Source organism: Nerophis ophidion, linkage group LG11 (assembly GCF_033978795.1).
Source record: "Nerophis ophidion isolate RoL-2023_Sa linkage group LG11, RoL_Noph_v1.0, whole genome shotgun sequence".
Taxonomy (NCBI): domain Eukaryota; kingdom Metazoa; phylum Chordata; class Actinopteri; order Syngnathiformes; family Syngnathidae; genus Nerophis; species Nerophis ophidion.
This window is the reverse complement of record NC_084621.1, coordinates 51,499,478-51,517,205: the sequence shown is the minus strand read 5'-3', so window position 1 is coordinate 51,517,205 and position 17,728 is coordinate 51,499,478. Positions and strand designations below refer to the sequence as shown.

Below are 17,728 nucleotides of genomic sequence, written 5' to 3'. Positions count from 1 at the left end.
ACTCACCTGCCTGCCATCAACTCATCACCTGCAGCCTACAAATGTTTGGACTTCACTTGGCACGATCACCAGATCGTTTCACCTTGCTACATGTGGTAACGCTTCTCGCCAGTTTGTCCTAGAATTTTTGCACCTTTGAAAATCTTGCAAACCTGCTATTTTTGTGTTTTTTTGGTTCCTCATCTCACCCGTTTTTTCCTCTGCCTTCAGTTCCTTACCTGCCGTGTGTGCCTGCCTCAGCCTGCTAGCCATGGCCTGCTAGCCTCGGCCTGCTAGCCTCAGTGTGCTCTCCTGGACTGCAAAGCCAAGGACTACAAGCTCCCTCCTTTCCCTCAGGTTTTATTAATAATAACCCTTGAACTCTAATTCAGCTTGTCTTTTCTGCATTTGGGTCCACCAGTTTTACCCCGCGTAATATTGTGTAGTTGATAGCCTCAACCCAATGGAACCGAATGATCCAGCATTGCTAACAGCCTGACGCTATATCTGATGTGTTGTCACCGTGTGATAAACACTGATGTTTATGATATATATATATTGTCATTTACAGCTGAAATGGACCATAAGGACCCGTCTGAATTTATAATTTACTGTGAAGACGACTTTATGACTGTTGGACATTGTGGACAAAAGCCAAGCTGACTTTTATATAAAATTCAGTGCACTACATACATACATACATACACACACACACACACATACATATATATATATATATATACATATATATATATATATATACATATATATATATATATACATATATATATATATATATATATATATATATATATATATATATATATATATATATATATATATATATATGTATATATATATATATATATATATATATATATATATATATGTCTTGATTGGATTATCCAGAGAATAGTGCTGGATACCGTGGTACAGCGCAATATGGATGTGTGGGAAAAATCACAAGACTACTTCATCTCTACAGAACTGTTTTATGAGGGGTTCCCTCAATCGTCAGGAGATTTAGTCTCCTGACGATTGAGGGAACAACGTGAGAATTTGCGATTCAAATTCGAATCGATTTTTTCCCTCAATCGTCAGGAGATTAAATCTCTTGACGATTGAGGGAACCCCTCATAAAACAGTTCTGTAGAGATGAAGTAGTCTTGTGATTTTTCCCACACATACATACATATATATTACGGCTGCGAATCTTTGGGTATCCCACAATTCGATTCAATATTGATTTTTTTTTCAATTCAACACAATTCTCGATTAAAAAAACTTTTTTTCCCCGATTTAAAAGGATTCTGTATTCATTTAATACATAGGAGTTCAGCAGGCTCTACCACAGTCTTTTGACATGCAAGAAGAGTAGTAGATTTCTGTAAAAAGCTGTTATAATTGTAAAGGACAATGTTTTATCAACTGATTGCAATAATGTATATTTGTTTTAACTATTAAACAAACCAAAAATATGACTTATTTTATCTTTGTGAAAATATTGGACACAGTGTGTTGTCAAGCTTATGAGTTGCGATATAAGTGTAAGCCACTGTGACACTATTGTTCTTTATTTTTATTTTCATAAATGTCTAATGATAATGTCAATGAGGGATTTTTAATCAATGCTATGCTGAAATTATAACTAATATTGATACTGTTGTTGATAATATTCATTTTTGTTTCACTACTTTTGGTTTGTTCTGTGTTGTGTTTGTGTCTTCTCTCAATTGCTCGGTTTATCGCAGTTCTGAGTGTTGCTGGGTCAGGTTTGGTTTTGGAATTGGATTGCATTCTTATGGTATTGCTGTTTATTGTTTTGTTGGATTGACAAAAAAAATACAAAATAAAAATAAAAAATGTAAAAATGAGAATCGATTCCGAATCGCACAACGTGAGAATCAAATTCGAATCGATTTTTCCCCCACCCCTAAAATATATATATATGTATGTATGTATATATATACATATATGTATATATATATATTTATGTATATGTATATATATGTATGTATATATATATATATATATATATATATATATATATATATATATATATATATATATATATATATATATCTCTTAATTGGATCATCCAGAGAATAGTGCTCGATACCGTGGTAGAGCGCAACATTTGTGTGTGAGAAAAATCACAAGACTACTTCATCTCTACAGAACTGTTTCATGAGGGGTTCCCTCAATCGTCAGGAGATTAAATCTCCTGACGATTGAAACAGTTCTGTAGGGATGAAGTAGTCTTGTGATTTTTCCCACACACACACACACACATATATATATATATATATATATATATATATATATATATATATATATATATATATATATATATATATATATATATATATATATATATATATATATATATATATATATGTATATATATATACACACACACACACACACACACACACACATTTTTTGGTTGTTTTTTTTTATTATTTTATTTTATTTTTTTAAATATGTCCTGTCCAGCCATTACGGAAAATCGTATAGTTGATGTAGATGCCCATATCGGCTGTGCAGATTTACTTTAGAAAAGACAAGTATGGGATATTTCTCTTGTTGCCTTATTTGTATATGACTTTATTAAATGTTTGTGTATAATTTCCTTAAACATGTAGAAGTGAAATGTATCATAGCTAATTATGTATTGTATGGAGGAATTTAGTTGAAGAGGCTTTTTGCAACATTTACAGTACACGGATGCCTAGAAGGCCGTGATGACGTAATTACGCACGTACGTATCACAGTCACGCACATTAGCTTTAGGTGGTGATAGCTTATAATAGCAATTTGGATAGCTAGCGTTAGCTGTCATTTAATATATATTCTGTCATAACAACAACATAATTGCAAATTGCTTTTGTATGTGTTGATGAGACCGGTGAGGCACACTGTCGATTTTTGAGAAAATGAAAGGATTTTAGGTGCGCTTTGTAGTCCGAAAAATACAATAATCCATCCATCCATCCATCCATTTCTACCCGTTTTTTTTTTTTTTGTCATGAAAAAGGGACGTTTTTGTCATGAAAAAGGAAGGTTTTTGTGGTTGGTGCACTAATTGTAAGTGTATATTGTGTTTTTTATGTTGATTTCATAAAAATAAAAAAAAATTAAAACATTTTTTTTTTTTTTTTTTTTTTTTTAATAAAACTTAATAAAAAATTCTTCTGCGGCCCGTTACTAATTGGGCCACGGCCCGATACCGGGCCATGGCCCGGTGGTTGGGGACCACTGTCTTAAAGTGCATTTTTTTTCCAATTGGATAAATTAGGTCAGACATTGTCTTTTTGTTTATTGCAATCACGTGATTGTGGCATTTTCGCTCTTTTGTTCGTGATGATTCGCAAATATCGCCCATCCAATTTGAAGCTGAACTATTCCCACAACGGCATATTTGGCTCTGAAATCATACTTATTTCCTCCAAATTGGTGTTACTTTGCGGCACTTCTCACTGGCGAGTCACAAGGCTGTCTGTATGTGAGTGAGTTTGCAGCGTCATTTGCTCTAGTTTATGCCGAGACAAAGATTGTGAATGAGTAAAAAGAGGCGTCACTCTGTTCAGTTAATTCTACAGTTCAATAAATGCGCTCGGGTGCTAAGAGAGATCCACAAAGTAAGACATCTTTCTTGCAGTCTGAAGCGAGAGACGAACAAACGGCAAGGCTCAACAATTCTGATTGCGAACGTGTCTGTCACTTAAACGCCGGTGACGGTGGAGGAAAAAAAAACCTTAGCCTCTTGCGATTATTTACAACACTAATTAAAACCTCAATGTCAATTCCATTGCGATTAATCGTGTGGCCCTAATCAGCACTATTTGCAGTAGGTTGAGCTGCTATGCTACGTGTGTTTCAGGTCGCACGGTCATTGCTATTTTGGATTGTTAGGACTCTTTTGCTTGATGCTTCCTGTTGCATCCTCATAATAGTTCTTGCTTTATATCTTGTTGTCCACATTGAAGTTTCTACAAGGTACCAGCCGTGCTTCCTTTCATTTTTGTGCCCCGCTGCATCTACTAAGCTTTCCTTTTGTCATAAGAAATTTTTTTTGCCTGCACCTGCAAAGAAGACACTAAGCTTCGGCATGGTCTTTGTAGCTCCAGTAAAAATGAAACTTATTCATGCAAATCACTTTTTCTTCGATAGTTTCATCTTTGTCTTTTTTGTAATAAAATCCATCTAGAGCCAGTTGGCTTTTCTTTTTGTCTGCTATGAATGCATTAGCATCATAATAGAGTGCTGTCGTCATGACGTGCAGTAAATTTAAATTTTTTTTTACAGCCCTGTTAATAGTGCTGCTGCTACTATTAACATTGAAAAAGGTAACTTTCCCTGCAGAGACTGGGAGCCTGAAGCCAGAATAACTTTGTGAATATTTCTTTGATACGGGAGATGTCTCTTCCAATAGATAAACAAAGCAACCTATAATAGCTGACAGTTTGATTTTTTACCATCCACAATACAGTTTTACATAAAAAGACACTGGCTGTTTACTCGGTGAAAAGTTCACAATTCAGTCCTTGAAACAAACCATCATTGGATTTATGACATATACCTCATTAATTGCTAGTTTAGAGTGAGTATAACCTCCACATTATGTCAGCATTCTCATAAAATCACTTGTATTTAGGTTTAAAAGTTTAAACAGTCTTCTATTGAGCAAACTCTGTTAATAATCTCACACTGACAAAATAATGTATTTTACCTGATAATTGGGATGATGCAAGAAATAATCGGGACATCCAGCAACAGCCATGATCTGTGTTCAGTTATTTCGTACAATCTGCTTGAAACAGTCCTGCTGGAAGATGGATAAAGCCAAACCTGCAGAGGAAAAAGAAACAAAAAGGGAGTTCATTAGAAACGAAGAAAGTAGAACATAAGAAGGTCAATTGATTAACAAGTATAACATGGTACTTATTGTACTAATATTACCCAACCTATTGAACAAACTTGAAGAGTTCTCATCTACTTGTTGTATCACCCCTCAGTTGGAGATCCGAGAGTTAAAAAAAGAATCACCACCACAAAATAATAGTTTTCCTTGAGGTGGATATCCTACTAACCTTTTGGTACTGCTGCAACTGAACAAACACATACAAATGCTAACCAAAAAATACACTGCAGGCACCCCTCCAGATCTTAAGTTAGACACTGGGGTATATTTGGAGCCAGGCAATTCAGCGTCAAAACTATGAGGGCTTGTATGCTAGTTCATGACCCTCCATTGGTATTCCAAAAATAGGGCCTGACATTAATTAAAGCTACGTTTATCTTGTGTTTGCAGTAGTGCTTATGCGAGTGTGTGTATCTCTATTTTTATATGAGGTTCTGCATCTGTGAATGTACTGAAATTGTGTCAGTGAGGGTATTTACACTTGTGGTATGTGTGTTATGCTTATATTTTTAGACCCTTTCATAGGCTTTTTTTAAAAATTCATCATGCTTTACCGACTGAATGGGCAGTGTAAAATCACAGGAATACTGTATGTTTGGCGACTGTAGTCGTCTACTACTGATTTTCATCATTAACAACCACAATTGCAATATCTATTTGACTGGACCGTAAAATGCCTCTAATACAGGGGTGTCAAACTCAAATACAGAGTGGGCCAAAATTTTAAACTGAACTAATCCGCGGGCCAAGCTTGAACAAATTAACCTTTTAATAGGGACCCAAACAAGTTTTGCAATGAATATTGAACAAGAAAGGCTTATATAATTTTATAGTGACATGCAAAGTAGAGTTTCAAATAAACAACAATAATAATCGAAAAATATCAATGGCATATCAAATTATATATTGTAGCGTCCCAGAGGTGTTAGTGCTGCAAGGGGTTCTGAGTATTTCTTCTGTTGTATTACGGTGTGGATGTTTTCCGTTTGTCATTCTTGTTTAGTGTGGGTTCACTGTGTGGCGCATATTTGTAAAAGCGTTAAAGTTGTTTATTCAGCCACCCTGAGTGTGACCTGATCAAGCATGCCCTGCATTAACTTATGTGCGTGTAAAATCTGCTTATATTGTGTGACTAGGACGGCACAATGTTTGTATGTAGGAAAAGCGGACGTGATGCAAGGTTGTAGAGAAGGCTAAAGGAAGTGCCATTAAAACAATATTGTTGTTCGGGTGGAAATCAGTAGAATTGTTCCCCAGGGAGATTTTCGGGAGGGGCACTGAACTTCGGGAGTTTCGGTAGGGTTGGCAAGTATGAGGATTAGTGGTGTTAGAGCGGCATCGCCGCTGTATAATTCCGGCAGGCCAGGTCTAATGTTTAATTTGATATTGACTCAAGGGCCAAATGAAATTACACAGAGGGCCAAATTTGGCCCACGGGCCAGAGTTTGACACACATGCTCTAATAGATAAGCCACAAAAAACATTGACACTCAATCTGAAAAGGTGAAGTATTACTTTTGTGTTGAAAATATTCAAAAGTCAACAACAAATCATCCCGTTTCGCTGCAGTTAGAGGTATGTATTTTCCATTCCCTGTTAGCTGTCCTGATTTTGTCTCCTTTCTAGGAAACCTAGAGAACACTAAGTTTATTAGAACCACCAAAATTGCTCGCAAATAATGATCAACCTATGAATGCAAGCTAAACAAAGACCTTGGCAATGGTGTAGGCTGCTAAATGAGCTTCCAAGTAATGAGTATGCGTCAGGATGTGTGTATGTTATTGTCTGTGTGTGGCCAGGTCAACTGGCATGCAAAGACAGCTCGTCATTTACACAATATTTTATTTACAGACATACAGTTTGCAACAATAACAAAACAAATGAATTGCCTAAACTCTGAGCGGCTCCAGATTAAGTACTATAAATGTATCAAAAAGCTCTCCCGTCCAAAGGCAAAACCCAGTAACTCAATTTTGGTCAAAACTGAGGTGATAATAATTTTGGAGTTCCTAGGTGATATGCTTTACATTAGTGTATGCAATATTGTAATTTGTTCCGTAAGTAAGCTGTTACGCGCATGGCAAGACCTAGCAACTACCACATAACCGCGTCGATACAACAGAAAAACCTAGTATCTCAAGGGACCAATCGGAGCTTCTTTGTCAGTCGCCTTATTGTCTTTAATGAGACATTTGCAAGAATGGGGACCGACGGTCAACCTGATTATGTGATATTATGGCACAAGGGGATATTTGGAAGATTGGCCCAGGACGTTGCAAGCACCTTCATTAAATGTATTGTTCTTGATTTTTCCCCTTGCATACTCTTTTGGGCAGATAACTGTGGAGGTCAAAATAAAAACTGGACGCTGTACACGGCTCTTGCCCAATGTGCAAACGCAGAATGGGGCCCACCCGAGATTGTAATAAAATATCTGGAGAAAGGGCACACATTCATGAGAGCAGATTCAATCCATGGCTCAATCGGCAAGAAAATTAAAACTCAAGAAAACATCTATACGTTTGATGACTTTGTAGATCTTTGTAAGACAGCATCGAGATAGATTGGTTTTCCTTTGTTTTCTCAAAATCAGCTAGAAGTGAGTTACTAGGTTTTGCCTTTGGACGGGAGAGCTGTATATTTGAACTGTATGTTGATTATGCTTTAGGCGTCAGGAGTGGCTGGAGAAAGGAAAAAAACATTTTATAATCAATAAACCGAAAAACTGCCCTGGTTTAACTGCTCAGTACCAACCACTGAATGCCTCAGTTTACTCACTTTAAAACAGTACTGAGGGAAACAGCAAAAAAACATTACTGCAAAAAACACACATCATTGAATACATCAGTCGGATGAAAATATGACAACAACAAAACAACAGTGGAGGAGAATAAAAGGTATCTACTTTGCCAAAGCACACAGATTCATTTGATCTGAGGGAGACCAAGCTACACACTGTCGGAGACAGGCATGGACTAACATTTATGCTTTAATACTTGTTAGCATTAAAGCTATAACGCACCAGGAAAGTATTTACAGCGCTTAAATGTTTCCACATTTTGTTATGTTACAGCAATATTCCAAAATTGAACACATTTATTTTTGTCCTCAACTTTCTACGCACTATACCCCATAATGACTTTCTGAAAATGTATCAAAAATAAAAGTACTCACAGCCTGCACTCAATACTATGTTGATGCACCTTTGGCAGCAATTACAGCCTCAGGTATGTTTGAATACAATGCCACAAACTTGGCACACCTACAGTATCTTTGGGCAGTTTCGCCCATTCCCCTTTGCAGTACATCTCAAGCACCATCAGGTTGGATGGAAAGTATCAGTGCGCAGCCATTTTCAGATCTCTAGAGATGTTCAAATTGATTCAAGTCTGGGCTCTTGCTGTGCAATTCAAGGACATTTACAGAGTTGCTCTGAAGCCATTTGTTTGATATCTTGGCTTGGTCGTTGTCCTACTGAAAGATGAACCATTGCTCAAAATCTCAGTTCAAGAGTGCTCTGGAGCAGGTTTTTATACATGTCTATAAACATTGTTGCATTCATCTTTCGCTCTATCCTGACTAGTCTACCGGTTCCTGCTACCACCATGCTTCACTGAAGGGATGACGCCAAACTTTCACGCCAAAGTCTCATTAGAACAGAAAATGTTGTTTTTCACGGTTTCATAGTTTCTCATAGAGTCTTTCAGATGCATTTTAGCAAACTTTTTACAAAGTAAGGGCTTCCTGGAAGACCACTATACCATAAAGGCCTGATTGATGGAATGTTGCAGCGATGGTTGTCCTTCCAGAAGGTTCTCTTCTTTCCACAGAGGAATGCTGTAACTCTGACAGAGGGACCATCGGGTCACCTCCATGACTAGGGCCCTTCTTCCCCGATCGCTCAGTTTGGACGGCCAGCCAGCGCCAGGAAAAGAGTACTGGCAGTTCTAAACTTCTTCCATTTACGGAAGATATTCTGTACCTTTACCCAGACTGGAACCTTAAGACAGTCCACAGACAATTGCTTCAACTTCAGTTTTGATTTGTGCTCGACCATGCACAGTCAAGTGTGGGACTTTAAATAGACAGGTGTGTGCCTTTCCAATTCATGTCCAACCAACTGAATTTATCACAGGTGGACTCCAATTAAGCACATTTTAACATTTCAAGGATGATCAGTTCAAACAGGATGAACTTCAGCTCACTTTTGAACTTCATGGAAAAGACTGGGTATTTATATACATTTGATTTCTTAATTGTTTAAAGGCCTACTAAAACTCACTACTACCGACCACGCAGTCTGATAGTTTATATACCAATGATGAAATCTTAACATTGCAACACATGCCAATACGGCCGGTTTAGTTTACTAAATTACAGTTTTAAATTTCCCACAGAGTTTCCTTTTGAAGACGTCGCGGAATGATGACGTGTGTTTGTGACGTTATTGGTTGGAGGGGACATATTAGCCCAGCACCACTTTCGGCTAAAAGTCGTCTCTTTTCATCGCGCAATTACACAGTACTTTGGACATCTGTGTTGCTGAATCTTTTGCAATTAGTTCAATTAACAATGGAGACGTCAAATAAGAAAGTTGTTGGTGGAAAGCGGTGGATTGCAGCTGACTTTAGCACCGAAATACAGCCGGTGTTTCTTTGTTTGTTGTGAAGCTTTAACACAGAGCGGTCAAGCGAACATGTTTCTCTACGTCAACCTGCAAGTTTTTGGATGGGAAAATTGTGATATTAAGTCGGCTCTTACCGGATACTTGAGTGGATTACGCGACCTCATCCTGCAGCTCAAAAAGGCAACTGTGATCTTGGCTACTTGGCTTCTCTCAGAGACACTGGCGTTCACCGCAACCATCCGACTTTCAGGTATGACACTAAAATACTATTAACACAATAAGCAGATAAGGGATTTTTCAGAATTACCCTAGTAAATGTGTCTAATTACATCTGAAAATCTCCCACTGCCGCCACCTTTTTTTAATTTATTTTTTATTATTAGTGCTTCACTCTAACTTTCCTCATCCACGAATCGTTCATCCTCACTCAAATTAATGGGGAAATCGTCGCTTTTTTGGTCCAAATTGCTCTTACTGCTGGTGGCTCACATTATAAACAATGTGAGGATGTGAGGAGCACTCACACCGGTGACGTCACGTGCACATCGTCTGCTACTTCCGGTACAGGCAAGGCTTTTTTATTAGCGACCAAAAGTTGCGAACTTTATTGTCGATGATCTCTCCAAATCCTTTCAGTAAAAATATGGCAATATCGCGAAATTATTAAGTATGACACATAGAATGGACCCGCTATCCCCGTTTAAATAAGAAAATCTCTTTTCAGTAGGCCTTTTATGAATGTACAACGGTCTGTTTATGTAAAACTGTTGGCTTTCTTTGTTGACCACTGACCGAAGAAATTATAAACTAAAATAAACTAATCTTCTTAATGATAAATGGGTTGTACTTGTATAGCGCTTTTCTACCTTCAAGGTACTCAAAGCGCTTTGACACTACTTCCACATTTACCCATTCACACACTGATGGAGGGAGCTGCCATGCAAGGCGCTAACCAGCACCCATCAGGAGCAAGGGTGAAGTGTCTTGCTCAGGACACAACGGACGTGACGAGGTTGGTACTAGGTGGAGATTGAACCAGGGACACTCTGGTTGTGCACGGCCACTCTCCCACTGCGCCACGCCAGTTTTTTTTTTTTTATATAAATAAAATATTCACATTGTTGTCCCGTGAGTTGCAGGTTTAGCAACAGTAGGCTGCACTTAGAAATGCACTTTTAGCATTTATTCAGAATTTTTTTTGACTTATCTATTTTTAATACATATGCTGTAATCTTATCTTACTGAAAACGACAGACAACGTGGTAAAACGCGTTCTCCATCAAACGGAGCTGATATTCCACATTAACACATCACCAGAAAGCATCCTGCATATAAAAGAGCAGCAAACAGACTATAAGGTAAGTTTATATACGCAGCTTAATAACATTTTTTTTATTCACACAAGGGGGCAGGTGAGGACATACAGTTAAGTAATATATAGACTATTATAAAAGTGCACTGCCACTGTTATGCACATTTATAAGAATAAATAATTAAAGGCCTACTGAAACCCACTACTACCCACCACGCAGTCTGATAGTTTATATATCAATGATGAAATATTAACATTGCAACACATGCCAATATGGCCTTTTTAGTTTACTAAATTGCAATTTTAAATTTCCCAGGAGTTTTTTCTTGAAAACGTTGCGTAATGATGACGTGTAAGCTTGACGTCACGGGCTGTTAGGAAATATGAGCGCTGCGCACACACACAGCTAAAAGTCGTCTGCTTTAACCGCATAATTACACAGGATTTTGGAGATCTGTGTTGCTGAATCTTTTGCAATTTGTTCAATTAATAATGGAAAAGTCAAAGTAGAAAGACGGAGTTGGGAAGCTTTAGCCTTTAGCCACACAAACACACGGTGATTCCTTGTTTAAAATTCACGGAGGTGAAACTTTACTATGGATCAGAGCGGACATGGATCCCAACCGAATGTCAACCAGCAGGTTTCGGTGAGAAAGTTGTGGTTAAAAAGTCGCTTCTTACCGGATATCAGCTGAGCTTGTGCCGTCCATAAAGCTGCCGTCGACTTCCCTGAGACACTGCGCGTCAACACCCGGCCGTGGACGTACACTTCCGACTATCAGGTACTGTTAAACTCACTAAAACACTAGCAACATAATAGATAAGGGATTTCCCAGAATTATCCTAGTGAATGTCTCTGAAAACATATGAATCCGTCTAAATGCAATCGCATTATTTTTTTCTTCTAGTCCGTCGCTATCAATATCCTCATTCACAAATCTTTTATCCTCGCTCAAATTAATGGGGAAATTGTCGTTTCCTCGGTCCAAATAGCTCTTTTTGTTGTAGGCTCCCATTAAAATCAATGTGAATATGTGAGGAGCCATCAACATGTGACGTCATCGTCTGCGACTTCCGGTAGAGGCAGGGCTTTTCTCCAGTTGCGAACTTTATCGTGGATGTTCTCTACTAAATCCTTTCAACAAAAATATGGCAATGTCGCGAAATTATCAAGTATGACACATAGAATGGACCTGCTATCATTGTTTAAATAAGAAAATCTCATTTCAGTAGGCCTTTAAGGTCATCAGAAAAAAATATTTTGAACTATTTTCTCTAAAAGAATCATTGAGCCCAGACTAATAGCTGCAACCCTAGTATTTAATACATTTTTCTCCCACCTAACTCAATAAAGAATGTTTGTAGTTCAATTACTGTACCATTCCTAATTTGGCCTTCTAAGCTCTGCTGCATTGTTCCAAGGTGCACATAATAATAGTAATTAGGAATTTAAAGTAAAAGGGTATACAAGGAGGCCGGTGTGCAAAAAAACAAAAAAAAGTGACTTGAAGCCCGTTAACAATATAAGTCCCTAAAAGTATTACACAGGAGGCTGGCAAAAGCTTCATCCGATACCTTTGTGTGTTTCCTAATGACCTAATCAGACTCCTAAACAGAAACTGCAGAAGAACATGTGCCAGGGATCAACACCCTCAGTCTACCTCAAGGTTAAAGTACTGATCTGTGCTTATAAGTACCTCCAAAGATTTAGCTTTAACATGACAAAGTGATAAGCACTAAAGAGAAGCCAGAGGCGACGTCTGGGATCATCACACATCTGAGCTATACTAAGTAAAGCCTAATTAAAACAGTAGATGGAAACATCTCTCTGAACACATCTATTTTGCACAGTGGTGAATCAATCAATGGCTATGCCTAACTAGCACATCAGACAGAAGACTATGATAAAATGCAAGCGTAGTCGTCATTCTTTTTGAACATATCATCTTAAGTAGCTTTTGAAGTTGGGAGCATCATACACTGATGTAATGCAACCCTACAGAGAAGTATGAAGTAGAAATTCATCTGTGAAAAACGTCTTCAATTGTTAAAAGTTTTGCTCTGAGCTGTCTCCAGGCTGGCTCAACAGGATGATTAGGACTAAATCCTAGATTGTTTGTTTAAGCATTTTCTTAGTTTCAGTTTTCAATCTATAGTGGAACTTCGATTCATAGTTGCAATTGTCGTAACCTGCGCCGGTCAGACTCGTGTCAGCTTGTCTGAGAGAGGTCTTAGTGTGATCAGAAAGGGCCTTGAATGTGTCCAAACTCTTGCAATCTTCCTGTATAGCTTCGGGTTGTTAGACAACAAGATAGCATTTAGCTAATTAGCCTGCGGCTTGCATCCCCCTTCAGTGCAAGGATTTAGACAGGGAAGGGGGCTTTATTTTCGCAGGAAGTCTTTAATTGTGACGAGACCGAAAAAGATGCAACAGCGGACCTTTATTACAGCAAAGAAGAAGCACTACCAGGACACAAGCCGATGAAGGATCATCTCAAACTGCGAGTTTGTGCTAACACTAGCAGTGACTATGTGAAGCCACTGCTCTTGTATCACTCTGAAACTCCAAGAGTGTTTATCAATGCCACAAACATCCCCAGACACAGAGTACAAAGGTTTTCCTTTTTTTGATTTGGAGCACACAAATGTGTGTGTGTGTGTGTGTGTGTGTGTGTGTGTGTGTGTGTGTGTGTGTGTGTGTGTGTGTGTGTGTGTGTGTGTGTGTGTGTGTGTGTGTGTGTGTGTGTGTGTGTGCGTGCGTGCGTGTTGACATTTAAGCTTGCAGTAATGTTGTGTTTAAATAAAAAACAGATTGTTAAGCGCTTACTCAGTTATATTGGTTTGATGTACTGTATACAGCAGGGGTCACCAAAGCGGTGCCCACGGGCACCAGGTAGCCCGTAAGGACCAGATGAGTAGCCCGCTGGCCTGTTCTAAAAATAGCTCAAATAGCAGCACTTACCAGTAAGCTGCCTCAATTTTTTTAATTTTATTTATTTACTAGCAAGCTGGTCTCGCATTGCTCGACATTTTTAATTCTAAAAGAGACAAAACTCAAATACAATTTGAACATCCAAGAAAATATTTTAAAGACTTGGTCTTCACTTGTTTAAATACATTCATTTATATTTTTTACTTTGCTTCTTATAACTTTCAGAAAGACAATTTTAGAGAAAAAATACAACCTTAAAAATGATTTTAGGATATTTAAACACATATAGCTTTTTACCTTTTAAATTACTTCCTCTTCTTTCCTGACAATTTAAATCAATATTCAAGTAAATTTATTTTTTTTTTTAGTTGTAAAGAATGATAAATACATTTGAATTTAATTCTTCATTTTAACTTCTGTTTTTTCGACGAAGAATATTTGAGAAATATTTCTTCGAACTTATGATTAAAATTCCAAAAAATAATTCTGGCAAATCTAGAAAATCTGTAGAATCAAATTTAAATCTTATTTCAGAGTCTTTTGAATTTCTTTTACAATTTTTGGTCTGGGAAATCTAGAAGAATTAATGATTTGTCTTTGTTAGAAATATAGCTTGGTCCAATTTGTTATATATTCTAACAAAGTGCAGATTGGATTTTAACCTATTTAAAACATGTCATCAAAATTCTAAAAATATTCTTAGTCAGGAAAAATTACCAATGATGTTACCGAAATAATTTTTTTAATTTTTTCAAAACACATTCGAATCAGCTAGTTTTTGTCTTCTTTTTTTCGGTTGAATTTTGAATTTTAAAGAGTCGAAATTGAAGATAAACTAAGTTTTAAAATTTTATTTTCATTTTTTTCATGTTTTGTCCCCTTTTAAACCGTTCAATTAAGTGTTTTTTTCATCATTTATTCCCTATAAAAAACCTTCTGTAGAAGGAAAAAAAAGGACGACGGAATGAAAGACGGAAATATACATTTTTATCCATCTTTTTCCGCTTATCCGAGGTCGGGTCGCGGGGGCAACAGCCTAAGGAGGGAAACCCAGACTTCCCTCTCCCCAGCCACTTCGTCTAGCTCTTCCCGGGGGATCCCGAGGCGTTCCCAGGCCAGCCGGGAGACATAGTCTTCCCAAAGTGTCCTGGGTCTTCCTCGTGGCCTCCTACCGGTTGGACGTGCCCTAAACACCTCCCTAGGGAGGCGTTCGGGTGGCATCCTGACCAGAGGCCCGAACCACCTCATCTGGCTCCTCTCGATGTGAAGGAGCAGCGGCTTTACTTTGAGTTCCTCCCGGATGGCAGAGCTTCTCACCCTCTCTCTAAGGGAGAGCCTCGCCACACGGCGGAGGAAACTCATTTCGGCAGCTTGTACCCGTGAACTTATCCTTTCGGTCATGACCCAAAGCTCATGACCATAGGTGAGGATGGGAACGTAGATCGACCGGTAAATTGAGAGCTTTGCCTTCCAGCTCAGCTCCTTCTTCACCACAACGGATCGGTACAATATATATATATATATATATATATATATATATATATATATATATATATATATATATATATATATATATATATATATATATATATATATATATATATATATATATATATATAGATGTATTTATTAAAAGGTAAATTGAGCAAATTGGCTATTTGCGGCAATTTATTTAAGTGTGTTCAAAACTGGTAGCCTTTCGCATTAATCAGTACCCAAGAAGTAGCTCTTGGTTTCAAAAAGGTTGGTGACCCCTGGTATACAGTATACATACACACATATATTATAGTGTCTTTAAAGTGTGCAGTTTTTACTAAAATAGGGACTTTTGTCAAAACTATAAGCAATTCTTTGGGTTGTCATTGATTTTCATGAAAAACTCTGCTTTACTATACAAACTTGTCAGTTTGCAAAACATGTTGTAAAAAAAAATAATTGTAAATCGAGGTTCCACTGTAACCCTCATTCAATTCAAAACAATAAAAAACACTTCTGTTTAGAAAAAAACTATTTCTTTTGGAATTACATTTATAAATAACTTGATTCTTAGATACCGATTTCCCCAAGGCTACTGTAGAGACTGCTGAGCTCAGCTTACAATCCATCAATTATGCTATTTCATTTTGTAAAATGAAAATGTATTGACCCAAAGAGAAATTGGAGACTGGTGGGTGAGCTTGGTTTGGACTGTGGATATGCATCTCTGCAAATGATCACATCAATCAGGTATTTTATACTTTTGAAGACAGTCATTATTTATTTAAGCCACAACTTTCACCCATCATAAATAATTCCAGAGGTTGTTTTTTAAAAAATTTTTATCTCTGACTGTTTTAGGGAGTTTATCTATGATATATAACTACAATATAAAAGGCCCAAATTGAAATAAATAACTGTAGTGAGCAGTACTCCCAAACATACCTCATAAACTTGATTTTTAAACCGTGTCTGCCAGACTAGTCAAGGTTTTCTGTCCTTTCAATCTTATTTTCGGGTATGCCTGGGTGATATATCAATTTTATCTATTAAAGTTCTTTGTTCCAGACAATGTAGAAAATAAAAGATGTGAGCTTTTTCTCTTTTTTTCCCTTAGGAGCTTCCATCGCCTCCTCCACACTAACTTTTCCTTAACAGAGATGCACAATGAGCAACAACATGGCTAACGAGAGCCAGAAGTTTGTTCGCAAGAAAGGAATTAGTATGAGTTAGCTGCAAAAGAACAAGTGTCTGCACGCTGAAAAGTTAGTTTCAAACCCATTGCAACGAAAGGCTGCAACACATTTATTCCAGCATCTAGAACAAGAATGTGAGAAATACCGCCCTTTCTGAAAAGAACAAGACTGCTACAACCAACCAACTCCCGCTAAAAAGCAGCTGACTGCAGTGGAATCTTTAACTGCACTTTTTGGGTAATTTTACCTATTGTTCACAATCATTGTGAAAGACATGACAAATGTATTTTTATTTTTTTAATTAATTCTAACCTTTAATAAACATAAATTAAAGTCATCTTACAGCAGAGCCAATGGGAGGTATGTTTTTCCACCCATAAAACCCAATTGAAAAAAACATCCAAAAAGCACCAACATTACTCCATTTACATTTTGTGACTTAATTATTAACCACGTATTAGTAATAAATGTTATCATAAGCACTAAGGCAGATTAACTACCGTATTTCCTTGAATTGCCGCCGGAGCGCTAATTAATTTAAAACTTCTCACTCCGGCGTTTATCAAAGGCATGCGGTAAAGGCAAGCATGCGCAAATTATTTTTAAACCTCTTCTTACTCCGGCGCTTACCAATGGCATGCAGTAAATTTAGGCCTGCGCTTATAAATTTGAGTGTGATGTAAGGATACCATCATGAAAAGCACATTTAATAAAAAAAGGTTATTATGGTCTTACCTTTACTTATAAATGAAGTCCATGCACAGCTCCTTCTGATCAAAAGCATCGATAACTTGTTTATAGAAGTCTTCCTTATCTTACTTCTGTTTTAAAAGTCTCTGTCTCGATGGAGATCTTCCTTTATACCTCCTGTTTCGAGTGAAAGTCCAGTTTAGAAAACTGTTTTATTTTAGATATGTAATCCTCCATGTTAAAAGTGCAAGCAAGAGGAAAAAATAAACATTCGCTGCTCACTCTTGCTGCTTGTTGTCACTTCTTCTGCAGCCGAGTAGTCGCAAAAAGGATCACTAACGCCCTCTACCACCAGGAGGCGGGAGCCATTTAATGACTCACATTTGACACACGCAGCTACGGTATGATAATAAAACATAGCTGCTTACTGTTCTTTTTAGCATATTCAATAGCTTGGACCTTAAATCCTACTGAATAACTCTTAATCTTCTTCTCTTTATGCAATTTCAAATTATTGTAATCAGCCTCCTCCATTTTCAAAATGATGACAGGGGAAGTGTCACTTGTGACGTGACGAGTTTGACCCGGCGGA

General features: G+C 37.4%; 1 protein-coding gene across 5 annotated transcripts in view; it reads right to left on the bottom strand.

The window, feature by feature from the left end:
• LOC133562229 (growth factor receptor-bound protein 10-like) overlaps nucleotides 1-17,728 on the bottom strand; it is a 168,280-nt gene that overhangs the window by 119,609 nt on the left and 30,943 nt on the right. For all 5 annotated transcript variants that reach the window (XM_061916221.1, XM_061916220.1, XM_061916219.1 and 2 more), the window contains exon 2: nucleotides 4,712-4,830. In XM_061916221.1, the coding sequence (XP_061772205.1) occupies nucleotides 4,712-4,762 (51 nt within the window). In that variant the 5' untranslated portion in view covers nucleotides 4,763-4,830. The remainder of the gene's footprint in view (nucleotides 1-4,711; nucleotides 4,831-17,728) is intronic.